Source organism: Miscanthus floridulus, chromosome 9, assembly GCF_019320115.1.
Source record: "Miscanthus floridulus cultivar M001 chromosome 9, ASM1932011v1, whole genome shotgun sequence".
Classification (NCBI taxonomy): domain Eukaryota; kingdom Viridiplantae; phylum Streptophyta; class Magnoliopsida; order Poales; family Poaceae; genus Miscanthus; species Miscanthus floridulus.
Window position 1 is genome coordinate 7694206 of NC_089588.1, and position 23854 is coordinate 7718059.

Here is a 23854-nt window from a genome sequence, read left to right on the forward strand (position 1 = left end):
ATGTAAGCACCTATGCTACTTTCAAGCAGGTGGTAAGCCATCAGATTTCATTTTTCCATCTTCCATCTTTCATCTTTCAGTTCTTACTATGATGCTAGAGTTAAGACAAGTTGTACCGACTCGACGACGATTCGTAAACCAATGTGCCCAGCTGGGTGCCCCGAAACACACGCCCCACTTGTACCCCAGGCACAAGCAGGACTAACCCATCACTCTCCTGTCCCGGGTGTCTAGGTCCCCATTCAAACTTGGACTCCAAGCCCCCACCCCTGAGTCCCGGACTCCGTGTGGTGCAAGGACCTCCACCATCCCCGCCTTCAATCAGTCGGTCCGGAAAGAGCCGGATCCACGACAAGAGAGCAACAAGTCTTCCAAGCGCCCATACCCAAGTATGTGCTCGGGACAATAGATCTGTGACTTGCCTAGCGTCCAATGCAACGGACGGTCCTTAACCGACCAGATAGGGAAAACAGTGTAACCAAGCCATGCCCCGCGTCCACGGCGACACAACCTCTTACACCCACCAATACCCAAACCATATCCCTGCCCAGTCACCATTTTCCTTTCCACCATTTTTATATTTTCCAAGTGATGATAATCCAATAAGATATTTCCTATATCTCGCGAGTGACAGGCAATCACTCGACTTCTACCGGAGTCCTATAGCATAGCAATCTACACGATCGTGTCATACTAGTAAGACTCATAGGATAAAGATATATATGCAAGTGAGTTTCATTCAACTCCTTAAAACTTAATGCACAAATATAATTTAAACTGCAGAAAGTAGGGGTTATGCACCGAGGCTTGCCTGGGTAAGATATATATTAAAAAGTTAGTATTTGCATCTTCAGATCATCCACCATCAATTGGATAGAAAGCCCATTGCATCATCTTCGGATTCCCAATTGATCCATCATCGTACCTATATGATATGCATTGATGCAAATGCATAGATGTAAATAATCGACGACAGCCAAAATGCTTAGAAATCCGATTATGCCCCACAAGCTAACGAGCTCGCTCTAACGCTGATCTACGTATCCCTGTTGTCGAATAAGGCGGTACTTCCCAACAATTGTTTTAGTTATACAAATCCGAGTTATTTCTTTATCCCATTTTATCCATTTAATCTTTATTCGGAATAGGGCATCATTATCTATTTAACAAACTAATTATTCTGGAGCTATAAAAAATTATAGTGGGTATATAATGTTGCTAGAAGCCTACTGTACAAATTTCAGATTCAACCATATTACCAATTTATCATGGAAATGCCTACAAGTTTATATTTTACAATATCAAGTACCTTAAATTAATTATATAGCTTCCAAGAATATTATCACACTATGTGAACAACTATACTAACAGGTAGATCATGATTTTAGAAGACTAACAAAACTAGTTTGGCATTTTTATGAATTTTCTACATTTTATTATCAATTTCCAAGTATGCAGCCGGTTATTAAAATTGCAAAACACCAAAAAAGAAAGCTAAAACTCCTTGGGCCCGAAATGGCCTAACTCGGCCTGCAGGCGCGCGCGTGGCCCAACACGGCGCTGTGGCCCAGCAGCGCGGTAAGGCGGCGGTCCAGGCAGGGCGCGCGGGCGATGGATGGCCCGCAGGCAGGCAGGAACCGGCCCAGGCGAGGGCGCGGCCAAGACAGGCCGGCCCAGCGCGCGATAAAGACAGGCCGACCCAGTCGGCCAGGGCAAGACATCGGCATCACTTTTGCGAGGAGGCCCCTGGGTTTTCTCGAAACTAATCCGCAGGACATAAGTACTATTTACACGAGTCACATATTTGCGTAAAGAACCCTGTAAAAATAATTGCTTGGATTTATACCCTTGCTTCATCCTAAAAAATAGAGGGCCGGCGGCTAGAACGACGTGACGGGGCCAGGAAGAGGCACGGCGGCGGCGTAGCAACCGGCGACGAGCCGCACAGGGACCCACGCGGCCCCGGGCTGGCCGCGGTAAGGGCCGAATTGGCCCACGGCCGCCTGCCCGCGCGAACCAAGGCGACGGCCAATCGGCCGCAGCGGTGTCGGCCAGACGGACGACGTGGAGGAGGCGTAGCTGCGCTCGGTGATGGTGGCTGCGGGGCAACACGGCATGGGCAGCGTGGCTGCTGCGGTCCGGCTGAAGGACGTCCGGAGCAGCGGGCCACGGCGTGGCCGTACGAGAGGCGCGGACACCGGGGCAGAGCACCGGCACGGCCGCGGGAGGCGCGGCAACGGCGTTGGTCGGGCGGGTGCGCAGCGCGGAGAGGAAGGGGAAGCGAGGCAGAGCCACGCGTTGGCAGAAGGACTCCATGGCTCCGGGTGGCCTGGCGCAGCCATGGCTGGGCGCTGCGGAAGGGCAGCGTCGTGGCTAGCACGCGCACGGTGCGCTTGGAGCGGCGCAGGGAAGGAGACAAGGTGCTGCGGCTCGGACGCGCTGCGGCTGCAAAGACCCGCATGGGCTGAGGAGCGTACACCCGCACGCGGGGGCAAGGAACGGTGGCCGCGGCCATGGCGACCACAGCGTGCCACGGAGGCGCTGAGGAGGGCGGAGCGGTGCGTGGCCATGGCGGCTGACTGCGGAGGAGAAGGAGAGCGGCGAAGCTGCGCGTGGGTCGGTGGCTCACTCGCGGGGAGGCAGAGCTGCGGCACGAGCATGGTGTGCACCGGTGCCGTAGAGGCAAGTAGAGTGAGGGAGTCGCATGCGGGCTTGGAGGTGAGGCGGTGGAGCTACGACGCCGGCAGGGGGGCTCCGTGCAGCAGGCGGTCGGCTTGGATGAGCAGCGCACGCGGCGGAGGCAGGGCAATGGTGGGCGCGGATGGCCACGCGGTGGTGTGGCACGCGGGCGCAGCAGCCATGGAGCAGAGCGGCGGTTCCAGCGTGTGGAAGGCCAGCACCGGCGCGAACAGCTCTAGCGGGGACGCCGCGGTGGGAGGAAAACCAGAAGAGAGAGAGAGCAGAGCGAGAAGGACGAGTAGGACTAGGAGGGTTCCCCATGGCAACCGAGAAGAAAAAGGAGGGGGAGGTAGGACTGATTCGGCCTAACCCAACCCAGCGTGAATGGTAGGACATGCCGGTTGGCAACGACAATATCGAGACCGCAGAGACGAGCAAGGCAAGACCGAGACAGCAGAAACGTGAGCGACCCGGCCAACATCATTTAAGGCGATCATCAGAGAAAGGATGGGAAGGATTTGGCCTGGCCCAAGGTGGCTGGCAAAGCGTGTCGGTTGGCACGGACAGCTCCAAAGAGGTGTGCCTGCGCGCGGTCAACTGCAACAGCGACGCGGTCGGCAACGCGACAACGTCGAGAACAGACAAGGTAGATGGGTTGAGTAGCAAGGACGAGTTCCAGTACGTTACGAAGGGACTTCGGGATATTTTTGAGATAACCCCGCCACGTCAAACCAACCTACAAACTACACCAAGCCAAGGTACTCGCCGGGAATCATCAAGCTATACAAAAACATGGATAATTTGTTTTATCATTTTATGTGAGTTTTAAAACTTTAAAACACGAGAGCTTGGTTAATTAATTTCTTTTAAGCCTTAGTTAAGGTGCTAAGCGAGCTCGTAATACCAGAGGTGTTACACACCTTGAGATCTCCAGCGGTGTTGCCGGAGCCGGCACCGCCGTAGCCGACACCACCGTCGATGCCGCCGCGTGTTGCCCAGGCTCGGTGGGAGAGGCCGTAGGCGGTGCAGTAAGCCTGGGTGGCGTCCTGTCGTGATCAGGCCTGGGCGTCGTCCATGCGAGGCCCGGGCCATCCTGGTATGTTGTGCAGGCCAGCCGGTTTTGGCCAACGAACTCTGCCTGGACGCAGTTATAGTTCGAAGCCTTAGGCACGTGGGGACCAGCAGACACGTCTACCCCTAACGTCGAGTAGGACGAACGGGTTGGGCCTGCGAACTCGGCCTTGATGCAATGAGCCCACCAGTCCTCGGTGGCCGCCGGATAGGGGCACGCCTGGATGCGACGGCCCCCATGGAGTAGCTGTGGGTTGGCTATGAGTAAGCGGCCCACAAAGCCAGCTAAAGAGCCTTCAGACATACGCAGCAGCATAGGAGATGGGCTCATTGGTACCAGCAGCCGGTAGACGCCCTCGGCACCCGAGGCAGAAGTTAGCGCTACAGCGACCGGCGTGGCCGGCGTGGAAGCCAGCTGAAAAGGAGATACGTCAACGTGGTGTGGAGAAGTGTTCGACAGTGACGGGGCCTTAGGCACGCGCTACCAAGGACGCGTAGGCGCATGCACTCGAGGACGCGGCGACTCGACATCCGAGATCTCCCGTGGACCACCAATTATGACGCCCGCACGCATGAGCCCATGCCTGCCAGGGACCAGCAGGCAACAAACCGTCCCGACCAGTATGGACGGTCGTGCCAAGGCGGTCGGGCAAGACGGCGACAAGCGACCACAACGACGACGGTCGATCCTAGGATGATAGAGGTTAAAGTTGCTGTCGGCGGAGCCATCATCATCGCTGTCATGCCCGCCGGAGTAGTCATCCTCGGGGGTCGGCCCCCACGACGGGCCGCCACACCCGTCATGAACCCCGTGGTGGAATTTGCCATCGCTTGGACCGTCGTCTTCATCAGCATCAGCCCCACCATGGCCATCGTCCTCAGGGGACGCAGGCGGCGCGTTCCAATCTTGGAACGCAACTAGGCGCAACCTCATGAGGTAGCACAGCCCCAGAAGCACTGTCAGAGCGGCCTCGATGGGGCTAAGGATGCGCGGCTCCGGGATGAACACGACCTGCTCGTCGGGGATGAATCGTGGATGCAAACACCATGCTGTGACGAAGAATTCCCAGTCGTCATCTGCCGGTACGTCGCTTGGCCGGACAACGTCAACCTCGGCACAAGTGGGCCCGAGGATGGTCTGTGCCATGGTCGCGTTCCGGGCATGGAGTGGAACGCGCCTCATCCCCACCAGCACCCTAAATGGGAACGACCCAACAGTGGCCAACGACGTCCTCCGCCATGGCCGCCAGATGAGGGGTAGTAGCCCCCCCGGTGGCGTGGCAAGGACGTAGTCTTTGTCCTCGCGACGCCTAAACCGTACGACGAAATCCTCAGGATCATGGCGCCGAACCACTGCATCCTCTTCCATCAATCCGAAGCGCCCGAAGAGGAACCGGGCCACCATGGTCGGCGACACCGGTGGCCGTGTACCACCAACCACCGCGACAAGCGCAAGGCCGAGCTCGTCCTTGGCAGCCAGCAACTCCTCCAAACGAGGGACGACGACGAACTCCATGTGACGCCGGCTTGCCGCACGGCTTCCCACAGGAGCCTCGACGACCGCCCCCACAGTAGTCACGATGGCGCTAGAGGAGGGAGGTGGCGGCGGAGGCGGGGGAGGTGGAGGAGGCGGAGTCGGTGGAGCGCAGTAGTGTGGAACCGATGGCGACCGTCCCGTGGATGCAGACCGCGTCGACGGCGTGTCATCATCGGCGCGCCGAGCCCGTCGGCCACCAGACGTCGGCCGCCGCCGGGAGACCCTACGACCCCTAGGCGACCACGGCGGAGTGCGCCCGCGGGTCTCGCAGGGAGCGGGCATATGAAGGCGCGGTGCCCAACGCACTAACAATTGAAGCACCTTGCCGGGAAGCTGCACTCTGCCTTGACATGGGAGCTCGCCAAGCAGTTGAAACATAGGCCCACCAACGCCGGCGGGACAGGCCTTGCCGGCTTGGGCAGCGAGCGACGACGCCATCGACGGCGACTCCGCACCTGGAAGAAGTCGTCCGCGTCTGGCTCCTCCAGGGCACGAGCAGGGTGCGCCGTAGGGGTGTCACGGCGTTGGCGGGAGGCGGCAGCCGGAGCCGGGTCGAGCTGTGGATGTGAACGCCGAGCCACAGCCATGAAGTCCTCGGGCCTCCACCAGAGACGACGACGACGACGCGCATGCCGACGGTGCCCACACGGCCCCGCGACAGCCTTACCCTTACCAGGCGGCGGCGGTGAGGGCGGTTCGGAGTCGGAGTAGTCCTCCGAGTCACTGAAGGAGATCCGCTCCCCGCAACCACAGCCGATGAACGCGCCCGAGAAAAGCCCCGGTGACCCGCCCCAAGGGATCTCGGCGATGGGAGGTCCTCCTCGGCTTCATCGGCCCAGGAGCGACGGCGGGCCGGCACTCGGCAAAGATTTTTTTTAAAAAATTTGACAGCGTGGGCGGGCTCAGCCGTCAAGGGCCATTTTTTTGCCGAGTGTTGCACTCGGCAAAGAGGGCTTTTGCCGAGTGCCGCCCTTTGCCGAGTGCCGGGCACTCTGTGGCACTCGGCAAAGCCACTCTTTGCCGAGTACTAGACTTTGCCGAGTGCCACCCGGTCCGGCACTCAGCAAAGAGTGGCTTCGCCGAGTGCTCGATTTTTGGCACTCGGCAAAGCTGACGGCACTCGGCAAATCTGCGTTCTCCCACAGTGAATGATTGTACTTTGGTAGGGACAGTACAGATGCTAGTACCATCCATACATACAGGAGAAGCTAGTTTGTACCCACTCTTATCCTGAAAAAGACTACCATTCTAGCTGTGTCTTAAGTCAAACCATCGTAATTAAATTGATATTAATGTTTTATATTAAATTAGTAGCATTAACTTTTCTCAAAATGTATTTCATAGTATATCTATTTTGTATCATAAATGTCGATATTTTCTCCATAAACTTAGTGAAACTAGGATAGTTTAACTTTTGACAGATAGACTATATATGATCCCTGATATATTGCAAATTAAAAGTGGTTATTATCTTGTGTTTTATTTTGCAATACACAAAATAGATGCTTACGTACACGCACATATTCTACCTCCACGAATGTCTTTGTGATATTTTGGTGAAAACCAAGGTTTTAAATAGCCGGCTAAGCCATTTAGCTTTCTATATCCGAAAAAAGGCTATAGCCGGTTATAGCGGGCTATAGCCGCAGCTAAGGGCTAACTTGTACATGGAAAAACTTAGCTAAATAATTGTCAAACAGCTATAGCCGGAGATAGTGGAGGCTATAGCTGGAGATTTAAAACCTTGGTGAAAACACCAGAAACCCCCTTGCAGACGAGTAACTCAACCCAGATGGACACGATCCAACACAAGAAACCTAACCAATTTTTTTTTTAGAATCTGGAGGGGCTTTTGGCCCCTACAGTATTTATTGAAAACAGAAAGGAACAAAGTGCAAAATTAGTTCAAGAAACAAAGAAAGAAGAACCTAACCATTTGAGTTAGGCTCAGCAAACGGTCATGTTCTTTGTTGTGTACATAATCCGGGCTGGATTGTTCTCATAGATAGAAGAGACATGTGGCCTTACACGTACTCCATTTGAAGACGTCGTATGCATGATTGGTCATCGCTAATAAGGAGCAGTTGTGTCGCCATCAGTGGGGAACCGTCTTCAGGTTTGAGCCGGTGGTAGTGCTACTCGTACCCCACAATGTGGCTGTCTGGCCATGAAAACGAAAACGACTCGAGGAATCTTGAACCCTGAATGAATGAAAAAGATGGCCACTATATAATTTCCTGAATATATGCATGCCACGTTTTTTTTTTCTAACCTGATATATTAGTAGTGCCACAATAATGCAATAATAAGGTGGAGCACATTATATTTTGCGTAGCATCGTAATAGCATTAGCAATGAGATTCCTTATATCAACAAATGAATTGCAGATAAGAGAATATAATAAGGTGGCAGAGCTTGCTGAAGAAATTGGTAGTAGTAATGAGCAAAGTCAACCAAGCAGCATCATCACCAGTATTATTGAGAAAACAAACTTGCACTCATTTTAATATTTTTCCAGATCAGAGCGCGACATACGCATTGTATGTATTATTATTACTAGTTGAATTGGTTAATATAACTTTGTTTTAGGCTCCCCCCACGCCCACCACCTTCAACCGCTGCTACATATTCCATTTCAACTCTGAACTGAAGCACCTGCATCATCGACCATTCGACATCCTCTCAGAGAAAGGCATTCCAAAATCACTGCAGCTCCAACTCTCTGCCGGCCCATTTCTTGCACACAAATTCCAGCAGGCAAATCAAATCCACCACACCACACGCAGACACACATACGCACACACGCAGATCGAAGATGCTTCTTCCCAGGCACAGATTCTTCAAGTTCAGATCCTTGTAGTTGCAGCTGCACTGCAAACGAAACTTGCAGGATCTCATCAGCTAGCGAGCTAGCTCAACGTACCAGCTGATCTGATCAGAGAGAAGCGAAAATCTCCCCTCCCTTCGTTTCTTCCACACATAGTCGTCTTTAATTCCAGGTGACAGCAAGGGCAGGGACGAGCGAGGTCGACTACTTGTTGGCTACTCAGGTACATACAGATTCCCTGCACCGGCCGGTAGTTTTCCATCGTTTATCTATCCCTTCAATTCATTTATCTGAATCTCTGTATTTATGTATCTATAGCTCTCAAGCGCTGTATGACTGTGTCTGTGTGGCCTTGTCACTCACAACACAGCTCGATCGATCGCGATCAGAAGGGACGCAGACGGTGGTGACTACCACGATTGGTGCCTGTTGCAGCTGCACGCGTGGGAAAAGAAAAAACTGAGGCAAAGTTGCTTGGAGGGAGGCATCCTCTTCCATCCATCCATCGGCCATACATCAGTACATCACTCAGCTTAGCCTGTCCTGGTGTCACCTCATCTCATTCTCATCTGCTGTGGCTTGTGGCTTCTGCCTTCTGCTGGTGTTGGTGTGTGCCTACCACCACGCACGGCACTTCCGTGTTCCGTCTCTGCTGCCTGCCACATATAACAGCCTGGTGTCGTCAGAGTCAGATGAGTGCACAGCCCTGCCGCTGCCTCGGCGCCGCGCACCACGCGCACGCGGGGGCCTCCTCCTCCTACGGGACGTCGTCGGCGTCCATGGCGCTGCGGACCGGCGCGGACGACTTCTCCTGCCTCAGCTGGCTCCTCTTCCGAGTCTTCGTCCTCTTCGCCTACGACGACAACCACTGCCACAACCTCCTCCCCGGCGCCCTCTAGCACAGCAGGCCGCCGAAAGCCCTTCCAGTTCTAGTTTGCTCTGCTGCTTCCATCCATCGATTCGTCTCCATATATACATACATACAAGCCAGACATATACTAGCTAACTAGCTAGGTTCTCTGCCTGGTGCAACTAAGTGCTGCTGCACTACCCAAAGTCCCAAACCAAGGAGGAAAGGAAATAAATTAAAGCTCCGTGGAGCTGACCATGTCGACGGCACGGCGGTGCGGCGGCCGGCGGCCGGAGAGGGCGGCGCGGGTGGGCGACAACGGATACGTCGAGACTGACCCCACCGGTCGCTATGGACGGGTACGCATGCATGTCCTTCTTCTTCTTTGCTTTCTCTTCCTTCTTCCAATTGGTGATTGAATAGACGAATATGCATGTTCTTGTCCCGTGTTGTAGTGAACTTCTCTTCTCTGCCTTTTCGTTCAAAATGTGCATGCTCTTGCTCTTCAGATTTGGAATATAGTAGCTAGCTTCTAATTGCTATTAGATACATGAACAACCTCGATCATCTTTTGAGGCAGCAAAATTTGGTAGATTGGTTATGAGTGTCGTCAGCGTCTAATCATGCTTGTTTTACTCACTATATTCTTGTCCTAGCTCTATTTTGTTATTAGCACTACCTTCTATAATTACTAGTAAAACTATAGTTATGCCATGTTTCCATCAACATTAATTAGGCTACCTAGCTAGTATGTAGAGTTCATATATATTTCTAAGCATCTTGTTTAAGGATGGATTATTATTCCACAATAGTGATGTGCACATCCGAGCTACCTCTAAAACAGGGCACAATTATTGAGCCTTTTTTCTTTTGCTTCCAATCCCCATTTGGCTTTTACTACGTGCCTATAGGAGTATATAAACGAAGGAGCTGCACATCTTTTTTTTTAATTTCAGTTTTTTTAATTACTGTACGTAAGTTAATTAGTACTACTCTGTATATTTGTCAAGGCATGTAAAAAAAAGTAGTCTGACTTTTTTTTTCTCTTTGATGGAAATTAAACAATAAATTAAGCCTGTCCTTTTTTCTGGAGTATATGTAAGGCTTCCCTGTATTGCAGTACAAAAGTACATCGTCCATTCGTCCTAACTTGTAACAGAAAAAATATTATAGGTGATCTTGTTTGCAGTAGCTAGCATCTCGCCTGTTGTACTTGATTGCCATAAAGTACAAACAATTAGCAGCATGAAAAGTTGAACCACCAGATACATCATTAAACATATATTTAGGCCAGAGATTGTATCTACAGCCCGTACATATTTTACTAATTTAATATTCAGTTGCTCAGATGGATTCACAAGATGGCATCATGCATGTGTGAACAATTCTAAACTATTGCTGTTCATACTACAGAAGATGATGGTGATAACACGTGATAATAATACCAATAACACATATTCTATACTTGGTCAACTAGTGGATCATCATTAATTTTGAGATGGTGAAAGCCCTGTTTGTGTGATTATTCTACTTCCAATCAGAAAAAGAGTGCCAACTTTTTATCCAGCGGTAGTCAGAGTAGGTGTTTGATTGGTATTTGAACTTTCCCAACTTGGATATGCTCAATGGTTAGCTTAGTTTTTCTTTCTCTTTTTCTTTCTTTCTTTCTTCCCATTGCATGCGTGTGTCAAGATGCCAATAATAAGATGCTTTGAAAGCTTCAGAAAGGATGTGCCGTTGCCGTGTCATGTCCTAGAGATATGCTTCAGAAAGGATGATGCCAATAGTAACAGTGTATGTATGTATTTTAGCATCAAAGTAGAATTCCTTCTTTTTTAGACAAAGACATCAGAGAAGAATATCATTACTAAATCGGTTCCAAAAAATAGAGTTCTTTCATTAAAAAAGAAGTGTTGCCACTTTTTCATCACTAACTAATCTAAAAAACATGATATGCGAATAATCAATCCCGAGAGAGAGATTATAAATAAAACGCTAATACTTACTAAAATCCATAATTCCCAAATCAAATTTGTTGCTAATTCAATGTACTTAATTTTGCACGTATATATGTCGACGTGGCGACACGTGTACATACATGCATATGGAACAGTTCGATGAGCTGCTGGGCAAAGGCGCCATGAAGTCGATGTACCGGGGCTTCGACGAGGAGCGGGGCGTGGAGGTGGCGTGGAACCAGGCGAGCCTCGCCGGCGTGCTCCGTTCGCCGGACGCCGTGCAGCGCATGTACTCGGAGGTGCAGCTGCTGAGCTCGCTCCGGCACGACGGCATCATCGGCTTCCACGCCTCGTGGGTGGACGTGCCGGGCCGCAGCTTCAACTTCATCACGGAGCTCTTCTCCTCCGGCACGCTCCGGTCCTACCGGCTCCGGTACCCTCGGGTGAGCCTCCGCGCCGTCCGGTCGTGGGCGCGGCAGCTGCTCGGCGGGCTCGCCTACCTCCACGCGCGCGACCCGCCGGTGATCCACCGCGACCTCAAGTGCGACAACATCTTCGTCAACGGGCACCAGGGGCAGGTGAAGATCGGCGATCTGGGCCTCGCCGCCGTGCTCGGCCGCCGCGGCGGAGCCGCGCACAGCGTCATCGGGACGCCCGAGTTCATGGCGCCCGAGATGTACGACGAGGAGTACGACGAGAGGGTTGACGTGTACGCGTTCGGGATGTGCATGCTGGAGATGCTCACCGTCGAGTACCCTTACAGCGAGTGCTCCAACCCGGCGCAGATCTACAAGAAGGTCACCGCCGGCAGGCTCCCCGACGCGTTCTACCGGGTGGACGACGACGACGCGCGCAGGTTCATCGGCCGCTGCCTCGTCCCCGCCGCCAACCGCCCGTCCGCCGCCGAGCTGCTGCTGGACCCTTTCCTCCTGGACGACCATGGTCACCGCCACCATGTCGCTGCTGCTGGCACGGTGCCAGTGCCGCCGCCACCGTTGCCAGCTGCTGTTGCTGCCGGCGCTCCGCCGCCCTCGACGTGTAGTAGCTCCGCCGAAGATGTCGTCTCGGCGTCGTCGTCGTTGGACGATGACGAGGGCGAGCATCAGGAGCCACAACATCCGCCGCCGCCCAGGAATGACATGACCATCACCGGGAAGCTGAACGTGGAGGAGGACACCATCTTCCTGAAGGTTCAGATCGCCGACGAGGCGTCGGGGCACGCGCGCAACATCTACTTCCCGTTCGACATGGCGAGCGACACGGCGGCGGAGGTGGCGCAGGAGATGGTGAAGGAGCTGGACATCGCGGACCGGGACGCGTCGGAGATCGCCGCCATGATCCAGCAGGAGATCGGCAGGCTGCTGCCGGGGCGAGCGCAGCAGCACGAGTACACGTACGTGGAACGTGACGACGATGACGAAAACGACGAGGAGCGGCCTCCTCCGTTCTGCTACCTCTCCTCGTCTCCCGCCTCCTCACATGGCTCTCACTGTGGGGTGGGGCCCTATGCCTTCTCTGGCCCACGTGGCGGTGGCTGCTGGTCCAAAGGTAACCGCTTGCATCCTTCAATCCTTCGGTATTTGACATGACCAACTTTAATTTATCGAATTTAGAGTTATTTAAGGCTTCAGTCCCAAACCTTTGGCTAGAAAATTCCTTTTACAAATTGAATCTTGTTTGAATGTTACAAATTGAATTTAATTGGAGGGTATTTGTTTTCGAAAAGTAGAACTTTTTCTATAAAAAATCTGCATATATCACGCCACTAGAGGGATTAGCCGAGTAGTAGTACATTTTGAGATTTTGTGTGCCTGATCTTGAATTATTTAGCCTCCAAGTTTAGTAAGGTTTGGTCGAAACATATCAAAACGCACATGTCATTCGTGTATGTATGACATATCCTATAGGGCATCTTTGTTCAGGCCCCTTTAGAACGTAGGAATTCTACAAGAATTATAAAAGAATTTCACATGATTCAGTTTATTTTTCACAGAAAAAACACAGAAACTGGAAAAAAAATCCCGTGTTCCAAAGTGGCCTCAACTGCTTTTGTACCTATGTGGGCGCCTACGTGTAGTGCATGACGTACGCAACCCATGAGTTGGACCTGCGCCGAAATGTTGACTATGGCGCCTCTGGTTCAGGTCCTTTTCATTTTTTTTGGACCGCATGCAGCAGTCGTACCACCGTACGTGCAGGCGCATGCATACACGTACTCGGCATCAACGGTCCCCAAATGCCTGCCGACATCTCTTTTGTTTGTTGTCCACGTAGGCATGATCACGACTTATATTTGGCGTTGTGGTGCTATATAGTCCTTCTATTTTAAATTATAGATCATTCTGATTTTGTAGACATATAGACATACACCTTGTTCGCTGATGCTAAAATTTGACTCATGCTGATGCTTATGCTGAAATATTGTGAGAGAAAATACTGTTTAATGGCTGAAAAGTAGTTCTAAATAAGCTCAAGCAAACATGGCCATAGAAAAACAATTTACTTAAAATAGTCTAGAATCGAGAGAGTACCTGTTATAGCCTAGTGCCTGCCTACTCGCTGCTTTGCACGGGAGAGTACTGTGACAATGAGCCTTGACACGTGTGCATTCTTGTGCAAAAAAACTTTGTTGGTGTAGATCATCATCACTGGTACGCTTTAAGCGACGACGATGACATGAGCTCCGTGCACTCCGGTAAGTACTCTCCTCTGCATTACGCCTCAGGTGCCAACGAGGCGGAGCCCATGCCCGGCTGCTGCACCGGCAGCGGCTCATCCAAGACAAGGTTCGGTGGCAGCAGCTCCGCCGCCGTTCAGCTCGCGCGGCAGCTGCAGCGGCAGTGCAGCATGTCGCCGCAGCACCAGCACGCCGGGCGGCCGCGGCGGCGGGAGGACAACGACGGGACCAGCCGGCGGAGGAGGATGACGCGGAACCGGTCGATGGTGGACATGCGGAGCCAGCTGCTGCACCGCACGCTGGTGGAGGAGCTCAACCGCCGCCTCTTCTTCAACACCGTCGGCGCCGTCGAGAACATCGGCTTCCGCGCGCCCACCACCACCTCGCCCTCCGCCTCGTCGTCGTCCGCGTCCGCGGCCGCGCGTGGTGGCCTTGACCGCGGCATCAGGAGATCATCAGGCGGCAAGCAGCAGCTGGACGATAAGCAGCAGTACTTCATCCTTTAGTTCCAGCGGTATGTCCGATCGAGTTTTTGTGTGTTTTTTTAGCCATTAATTACGTGGGATGAGAGTACTGTATGTTAGTATGTACATACATGCAGCTGGGGAAAATGGCGAATGAGAACTGGTTCGGTTCACCCATGCAAGCAAAAATATGTGTATATATATTTTTCAAGAGCATAGGCTTAGCATGCCACTGCTAAGGTTTTTACAAACTTGCAACATATAGTCTGTGACTCTGTACATATTACTGTTCCGGAAGTACCTATAAGTTTTTTTTTCTAAATTAAATTCCCCGTATACCATAAAAAATATAGTGCTCCCCTTATATCAATATAGACCGATTTGTATACTTAATGTCATTTTAAGATTTTTACAAAAGCTGTGACTAACAAACTGACAAGAGTATATGGAAGAAACATTTTTTAAAGAGCAGTGATGTTAGATCAAACAATTCATGAATTAGATAAAAAGAAAAAAAATGCCCTATAAAGCAAAATGGGCCTGACAGCCCAACATCACAGCCGGAGGCTTGAGTATACATGAGTAACAAGCAGCCTTTTCTCAAAAAAAAAAAAAAAGCAGCCTAATAACAGCCCACACATTGACATTCGCTACGACTCTACCAATGTCAGGCTAATATTTATGTCTTATTTGACATCTACTTTAATATTTATGTCATGTATGACACTGTTGTTAATTGGACTGTATAGTAGCAGTGGAAGGATGGATTTACCCCTACAGTCAATTTGATTTTGTCCCAGCTTGGATTCTTAGCACAACAATGAATCTTTTTTCACCAACTGCGTCATTTGTTTCACAAATATGTAAACGTCACGTTCTCATTTTGTTTCCACATCAATGGCAAGATTTATCTTCTCTATAGTCTCAGTTGGCAAAACCAAGCATACATGATTGGTAAATATAAGAACATTTTTGTAGCATAGACAAGATATTGTAATAATAATATATATCATCAACCATCACACAACTATAACAAGTTGAAGTGTTGAACACGGCTTGATTCCATAGATGCAAATCAAATTTGTTATTTTCATATGAATTTTTGCAAAACGAGTTTGAATCTCAAATTTTGTCACAATGTATGTTTATAGATGCACTATTGGTATGCGTAGTTTCAAATTTTTTGAAAACTCCTAAGTATGGTTTTAATGGGGTTTTCACGCATTGCACTGAAGATGTGGTTTGCACTAAATATTTTGCCGGTTCAATAGCATATTTCAACAAATCAAAGCCAATACATGAGTACGTCCAACATCTGGCATATGTTCAACAAAGCTTGATTACAGAGAACATGTTCAACACAGCTAGGTTCAATAGTACATGTTCAATAAATTAAAGCCAATACATAAGCCCAACATCCGGCCCAACACATAGTTGACAAACTGATCTGAAACACAACATAAGAAGTTCAACACTACTAGTTCGGAACATGGTCACATAAGCCCAAGCATGATTCACCAGATTCAGTAAAAGGTAATAAGTAGGTATAACTAAGCACAAAAGCACATGCTGATCACTATTGTGCTCACTGCAGAGCTAGAACGATCAAGTTTCTTTGCTTCTAATGGCCATTGCAGGTCTGTGAAATAGCCTTAATTTTAGCTTGCTTTTTCCTTGGGCCTTAACACCCATCATTAAAAGGGGCACTCCTGAGTTCTTGCTTTGGTGGTCTCTATCTTCTTTGGTGGTCCTCTGCATAATAAGCAAAAATAAAAAATAAAAAAAATCCCATATGAAGCTCGATAGAATGGACCAACAAAATCAAAAACCAAAATTTGCAGGACCTAACATCACACCAGTTGGAGGCTTGAGTACAAAAGATTAACAAGCTGGGTGTTTTAATTAGCACCCATGGCTAGCCGTGTAGCTCACAAATTGCTTACTTTTTGGTAGTGGAAGCAGGCGGATGCCATTCCCCCGTTGCGCGCTTCGCGATGCCGGCGTTGGAGACCATGGCCCAGAGGTGCGTGATAAACTCCCCGCCTTTGGCCAGGTGCTCGATGTGTGCCTCTGCGTTCTCAGACGGCGCGACGTATAGGATTGTCTCCGCCTAGAACTCTGCAATGAACCTCCAGCGTACCTTGTCGTCATAGATCATCTCCAGTTGTCGCCCCCGCTCAACACCCTTGTGAAAGGTCGTCCGCTGCCCCTGCTGGTCTGGTAGCTGTAGCCCTCGGATCTTGGTTCGCTTCTCCTCGTCCTTCATTGGCTTTGTTCCTAGTTCTTGCTGTGCTTCCTGTAAGACTCTTTGAAACACTTGTTTGGTGGTCAGGCTGTGCTCCGGGAGGAACTCCGGAAGAAAGGCCACTAGGTAGGCGCAGTATCTTGACAATGTTGTGGCAACTTCATGGAAAGTGTCGGTGTCGGCTAATCGGGGGAACCCTTCCTGCTGATCACAATGGCGCAGTGACATGTCACTGTAGCAGGTTGCTATGTGCCATATGAGGATGGTGTCCGTGTGAGTTTCTTGCTTGCAGGTCAATAACCAGTCATAACCAGCACTGCCCCTGCTTATGTCGTCCCTGTTTATCTGATCCATGTTAATCTTCAGAGATCTGGTACCGTTTGTTGGCGGGCCATGCATCTATATCTCGGAGAGTATCGGCAACCAACTCTCTCATGTTGTCCAGCTGCAGCATATCGACTTCTTCTTCTTCTACTGGGAAATGATTGATGAACCCATACGATGGTTGGGATAGCACAATTCTGTGGAACCAGGCTACAAGTGCCTTCTTGGGAGAGCGACGACGGTTGTAGTCTTGGAGAATTGAGTATTGGCCTATTTTGTTCCTCCAGTAAGCATCACCAGTTTGAGCTTGAAACGGGTCAAAAACATCCTGCGCATTAGGATTAGGCCTAAAACGGATGATGATGAGGCGGTCGTTGGGGAGACCATTGAGTTTTCTAAAAGCAGTGTGTATTGGACGCCAATAGATGGCCAAAAGATTTTTAACCAGCAACGACATTGGGGTCTCAAAAAGTGTACACGATGACATAAACGTTGCAATCGGGGCGATTGGAATAATGGCACTAGACAAGACTGAAATGATCATTGTGAATGCCTCCATTAACTTTTGTGCAGCATCAATGTACTTCAATCCTGATTCTATGATTGGGAGGGAGGCGGTGAAGAAGTAATCATGAAGGAAAGCCAACTGCACCTCAGCAATGGTGAATGCCCTCTTGTACCCATATGTTGTTCTCAGGTCCGCCAGCGCAAGACGGCGCACCTTGTCATCTCCTTCTTCGGCGCAGTGGAACCCATAGTAGCGCCTTGCTAAAAGCCGGCACAAGCTGTAGGAGAGCCAAATGTCCTTGTCCTCATTCGGCGGGTCATCTCGCTGCACCAAATCTTTGACAGTGACCCATTCCCCATTTCCCCCCTGCACAAAGGGATATCTGCAACAATCCAGCAGCAGCAGACTGCTGTTACGGTTAGCATCATCATCATCATCAAAGAAGGGTGAGCTTGTTGACGACTTGCTGGACTCCCGCTTCCTCGCCGCAAGGGAAGGCAGCCCGCCGGAGCTCCGGCATGGACCTGCCGCAGACTGCTGCCGGAGTGGACGAAAAATGCTAAGCGTTGTAGGCTTTTGCTTTGAATGCGTGCTGAGTCGTTGGATACGGAATGGAGGGTGGAGATCGCAGGAAAGTTACAATGTAACTTTGCTCCGTAAAGTCACCTAATCTGGCTCCCTAATTTATGCCATGTTCGCTTGAACTTATCAGCCATGATACAATGTTTTTCTTTCACAACAAAACAGCATCCGCCGGCTTATCGGCCGTAGAAACCATCGTCCGAACAGCCCATTAGATGGTTCGGTGTGCAGTTTGTAAACGGTCTGCGTGTTGTATCAGCTGCTTTGGGCGTGTAATAATTAATACTCTTTGTTCTTGTAGTCTTAGCCGGTGCTGGGTTTGGTTCGACCCGCTACCATATGTGGCATGTCGAGGATCTCACAGATGGGACCCACATGTCAGCGGCAGTACTGTTTGGATCCCTGAAGTTTGTATCAATTTTTGGACCATCTTAACGATCTCGAACGAAAAAACTCAAAACTAGGAATTTATAAATCTCATCGACAACAACAATTTTCATATACAAAGTATCTTTTTTCGACACCGTACAAGAATAATATTATTTTTCTAAGGTGACAAGCCATAATACGCGATTAATATGCTGCTGGAATATTATATTATTTTTATGAGCATCTTAAGGACATCAAATGAAAAAACTCAAATATAAGAATTTTTAGATCTTATCGAGAGCTCATGGCATGAAAAAAAACAATAATTTTTAGAATGGAGTATTTTCGAAGGGAGTCATTAAATGTTTAAAAATAATATAAAATTTCAGCACGATAGTAATCGTGACCAGGCTTGTCTGAGGTGAGACGTCCTCCTACTTCACGCCTTCACTACACAAAGCCAGCAGCTATCGCCCGCACCACACCGTCATGCCTCTCTCCTGCATAGGTACGTCGCCTCCCCCCTCCAGCGCCGAGGAAGCTAAGCGCGCTACGCCCACAGCACACTGCACACATGGCTTCCTCTTGCTCCTCCGCTCAACACCAACGGGACCGCCGCCATCAAGAGGACCGTCGCCATGTACTCTCGGGCCCACCGACGACCTCGCGCCGCGCGTCAAGCGCTGGCGGCTCACGTTGGCGTCCCGGCGCTGTCGTCAGTGAAAGCCGCCTCGCGGGCGTCGTCTCCCTCCGGCTCCGCTGGAAAAACTGCCCCGCGGGCGCACAGGGCCAACAGGCCCAGGGCGTTGTCGTCGCTGGCGCCGTCCATGCATGAAAGCCGGCTCGCAGACGTCGTCGTCTCGCTCCACTGGAAAAATAGCCCCGCAGGCCACGGCCGGTCAGGGGCGCGCCCAGGGCGGCGACGACGCCAGCGCCGTCCAAGTCCCAGCATGTGGTATGTAAAAGCCTAAAAGGTTACACATTGTAAAAGTCCCAGCATGTCCAAGTCCCATACACATTGGAGAGATGCAGCAGCAGCCGTTGCAGCTAGCAACCTGCAAGTGGCCGTTGGTTCTTGGAAAGTTGGAATTGCTAAGATTTACTCTATAAAGGTTACACAGTTCGATCTGTAGCCTTTTGGTGAAGTTGCGTTCTTGTTTTTTGGTGGTGCCTGATTTAGTTTATAACTTGTTTAGAGCTGTGAATAAATCATTTGCTTATCATCTTAGACTGCCTTATGTGTTGCTTTTCGTCTATGATGAAGAGAACCAGAACCGGACCATCATCATTTCGTGGTTCAGTTTTCGTTTTGTTATTATGACCATATTAGCAGTTTTGTGTTGAGTCGAGTGTGGGCAGATTGAACATGATTATTCCCTTGCGATGGTACGTAACAAAGATCATGCTGGTGACTATATATAAACTTTATTTTTATGAAAACTTTATTTTTTTTATTTGCTTGATCATAAAAAGTCATCATCTCAAATGTGCCTGGAGTACTATCCCCAAGTCATTTTGCACCCCATTTGAGATTTGACTAGCAGCGCTCTCCAGTTTGTAGGTAGCGGTACTGCAGGTGTAGCAGTATACTACTGCTCCACCAGTTAAGCGGTGCTCATGTCTTGGGCTCTTCAATTTCTGAGAAATTTGCTCTCCTTGTTCTCTGCTTTCTTGTTCAATGTGTATGGTAAGTGAATGTTGCTTATACGTAACACTTTGGTTGCAGATGAGACCATGATATTTTGATTCATATCATCCCTCGCCTAGGTACAATGAAATTCCACGACACGCCAAGCCTTGTTTGGCTGTACATTGTATTCACCTCAATCCACTTCAACACACGTGGACTAAGGTGGATACGGGTGCAGCCAAACAAGCCCTAATGTGGACGATGAGCGTGGAACATGCAACGATAGGTCGTATTCAGGTTGCCGGATCCGACTACCATGGCCCACAGGGACCAATGATGTAGTGCCTCCTGAAGCGCTACATGGAATTGATTGACCTTGTCTTAATGTTCATCATCATAAGGAAATAATTATTACTGTAAAACTTGGTGAAGCGTGTTAACCTCTGTAGAGGCCGCGTCTACGTGTTATATAGCGCCCTGAGCTGACCAGGCGAACGTCTTGTACAGACTACAAACCAACATCCTGAAGATCAGCTAGAGTTTACAACATACTTATGTTATCTATATACTAACAACTAATATCTATCTTGTACAACAAACACTAATGTTGGCCAATGATCAAGTGTCGGTTCTCAGTTTATTACATGATATAAGAGATAAACACGGACACACAAATCTTCATTTCATAAAGAAAACCATGGCAATATGTAATATTGGCAGTAACAAAACTCAAAGCACTCCTAAACAGACTTCTCTCCCACTTCCATTATTCATACATGCATGTATTGGCTAATTTGAGTTGGCTAATTTGAGTTGAAGCGCCGACCATCGCCTTTGCTTCAAGCTTGCTAATCAGTTTGTGTTTGTCTTGCTCTTGCCCATGTAGCAACAAGGACATATACTTTGTCGTACAACTTGTCCGAGAGTCGAAAACAAGCAATTCTCCAGTTTCTCTTGAACAACAAAACACCAAATGCAATCCATGTACCAACCACGAAGCCGCACCCGAGTCCAAGATAAAAGAATGGTATCCCATAACCTTCTTCGGTTCTTCCCAGGCCACCTTGCTTTGGTGCATGGCGCTCACTCGAGCAATTGTTTTGAAGAGGATGTCCACAAAGACCGACGTTGCCAATGTACATAGATGGATACTCTGCATACAGGGTATCAAGCTGTACTCCCGATGGAATTCTTCCTATAAGATCATTGTATGATAATTCCAAGTAACTTAAGAACGTCAGATTTGACAGAGTGGCTGGTATTTCCCCTGAAAGCATGTTCCTCGAGAGGTCCAATGACTGCAGTGATCGCATTTCCCCGATCTTCTTTGGAATAACTCCAGTCAAGTGGTTCCTTGATAGATTCAAATTCACAAGCGCATCAAGAACAACTATTTCTTCTGGAATTTCACCGGTTAAGTCGTTTGAAGATAAATCAATGCTCGTCATACTTGTCTCCACAATTCTTTTAATGGAACCATAGTTCAATTCCTGCCCCTTCCAGACCGTAGACAAACTATTAAGATGAGAATCAATTACTTCAATGCCGTCAGAACAAAAAAGGTTTGTCATAAATTTAAGATTTGATAGGTAGATCGGCAGAGAGCCTGATATCTTATTGTTATTTAGGTCCATGTACTGAAGGCAAGAAAGGTTTGTGATGTTCACTGGAATGCTACCAAAGAACTTGTTGTGACTTAATCGTATAACTCTTAATGATGTTAAGCTTCCAATCCACATTGGCAATCTTCCAGAGAATTTGTTCCAAGACAAATCTAGGAAGTGCACATTTGTCAATTTTTGCAGAAAAGACGGGAACTTTCCTGACAAACTATTGTTACTTAAGGCTACCAATTCCATACATTCCGTTACCCCGAGGCACAACGGTGGTTCTCCCTCCAAAAAATTGTTGGATAAGTCCAACACAACTATTTGCTGATATTTACAAAAAGATTCAGGAATATGACCAGTGAGTCGGTTGGAGAACAGAGAAAGGTGGGTTAGATTGGCGGATCTAGTAGCAGAGGGCAGAGGTCCTGACAAGAAGTTATTGGACAAGTCCAAGGTATGTATGTTTGGTGGCAGCGTGGGTATCTGACCAGTTAATTTGTTTGATCTGAGGTCGAGTTCCTGAAGTGACATGGAGCCCATATCAGCCGGCAAAGTTCCGTTGAGTTGATTGTTGGAGATGTTCATGAACCAAACATTTGAAAATGCATCGGAGAACCACTGTGGAAGCCTATCAGCTATGCTTGCACTAGAGATATCAAGATAGGCGATGCTCACATTCCACTGAAGCCACCCAGGAAACAGTGGGCCCATCTGGCAGGATGCAAAGTTTACAGTATCTAATTTGGATGGTGGTTGCCAGTCCGAGCTGATCTCAATCTTGAGGGCATTATATGACAAGTCTATATATTGCAAGCTCCTTGCACTAGCAAAGTGTTCCTCAGTTATCGTGCCATCCAGTTTATTTATACTTAGATCCAGATGGGTCAGATTACTAAGCTTACCAATCTCATATGGAACATGTCCTGTGATGTAGTTCCAACCTAGATTCAGAACAACCAAGCTCATGAATTGCCCCATCCATCTTGGTAACATCCCGGTTAAATGGTTCGAACCGAGGTCCAATTCTTGCAATTTGTTGGGTGAACATCTTGGTAACAGCTCAGCTACGTCACCATATAAGAGAGTGCATTCAAGGTTCAGGACCTCCAAATTGCATAGGTTCTTAAGATTCGTGATCATCCTGCGCATGTTCTTGTCATCATCATGATAATCATAAAGACAATAATCATTTGAAAGATCAAGGACTTGCAGGGATGTCATGTCTCCAAGAGCATCCGGAAATTGACCGTACATACTAGTGGAGCTGATGTAAAGGAATCTAAGGCTTGTTATGTTCCAGAACCAGCTGGTCACCATTGGATGGTGGAAGGAGTTCCCGGAGGCATGGAGCTCCTCGAGATATGTAAGGTTCAGGTGTGGCAGCGACTGGTTTGCGCTTGCAAGAGAGCAGCCTGAAAGATGGAGGGCCCTCAAAGAAGGAAGCATGTTCATGACACGAGGCCAATCCGCTACTGTGCTGAGGTCCACTCTGTTCAAGTTAAGATATTGTATGGAAGGAATGTGTGTTAACCATGAGAGATCCATCGAGTTCATGCCTCCCATCCAGCTGGAAAGATCTAGATACTGCAGCCTTGACAAGTTGCCAAGCTGGGGAGGCACGCCACCGTAGAATGGTATGCCAGAGAGGTTAAGATACTTGAGATTCTTTAGAGAGCCCAAGAACTCGGGAAGACGACCCGTTGGCCCTGCTAGATAATTCCAGCTGAGGTCAAGGTGCTCTAGGTGATCCAGAGCAAGCAAGGAAGGACTTATCTGGCCGGCCAAATCTGGTCCGTCGAAGGTGCTTCCAAGTCGAAGCTCGTGGACGTGGCCAGTTCGGTTGCTGCACCGGACGCCTCTCCACCGGCAGCAGTCTTGCTCGTCGTGGCGACCGTCTCGCCGCCACGAGCTGAGGACGCCGCCAGGGTCGCTGGTGACGCCGTGCTTGAATGCCAGCAGGGCGTCCCTCTCGTGTGGTATGCAGCTCGGGCTCGCTCTGTTACCACCGGCGGCTGGCTGGAGCTGCTGCTGCTGCTGCTGCTGCTGCGTGGCGAGGAACAAGCAGCAGCAGCAGAGCAACACGAGCATGGCAGCAGCTAGGCGATGCATGGTGGCAACCATCGACAATAATGTCGCTATGCTAGAAGAGAATGGCAGGATCAGTTCTGGAGCCAGAGTGGATCCGTTCCGGAGTGAGAGTGTTATTATTATAGACGGATGCAGAGGATACTGCAGATCAAGTTGGAATTGGAAAGATCAGATACTGCAGCCTTGACAAGTTGCCAACCGAGGGAGGCACGCCACCATAGAATGGTATGCCAGAGAGGTCAACATATAATTGTCGGCCACCTTCCGTGTAGAAGCGGTCACCTTCCGTGTAGAAGCGGTCACCTTCTGTGGGGAAGGCCGCTTGACTGCCTCCGTCGGCTGACCGACAACCTCAGCCTTACCCGGGAAATGAAAAAAAAATTCAACGTGTGGCTGATTGATTTTTCAATTCTAAAAAAAGCAAACGAAGTCTGA

General features: G+C 49.5%; 2 protein-coding genes across 3 annotated transcripts; one reads left to right on the plus strand and one right to left on the minus strand.

Moving 5' to 3' along the window:
- Positions 1-8655: 8655 nt before the first annotated feature.
- Positions 8656-14451, plus strand: LOC136483362 (probable serine/threonine-protein kinase WNK8). 2 transcript variants are annotated; one of them, XM_066480390.1, is made up of 3 exons: positions 8656-9323; positions 11078-12470; positions 13648-14451. In XM_066480390.1, the coding sequence occupies exons 1-3, from the start codon at positions 9222-9224 to the stop codon at positions 14103-14105; spliced, it is 1953 nt and encodes a 650-aa protein (XP_066336487.1). In that variant the 5' UTR covers positions 8656-9221; the 3' UTR covers positions 14106-14451. The 2 variants fall into 2 exon arrangements, with proteins under 2 accessions (XP_066336487.1, XP_066336486.1); XM_066480389.1 differs by having other exon boundaries at positions 8661-9323; positions 13561-14451.
- Positions 14452-20153: 5702 nt separating this feature from the next.
- LOC136481275 (receptor-like protein EIX2) lies at positions 20154-23503 on the minus strand. Its single transcript, XM_066478637.1, has one exon. It carries the CDS (start codon positions 23450-23452, stop codon positions 20570-20572), a length of 2883 nt encoding a protein of 960 aa, XP_066334734.1. The 5' UTR covers positions 23453-23503; the 3' UTR covers positions 20154-20569.
- Positions 23504-23854: the final 351 nt, after the last annotated feature.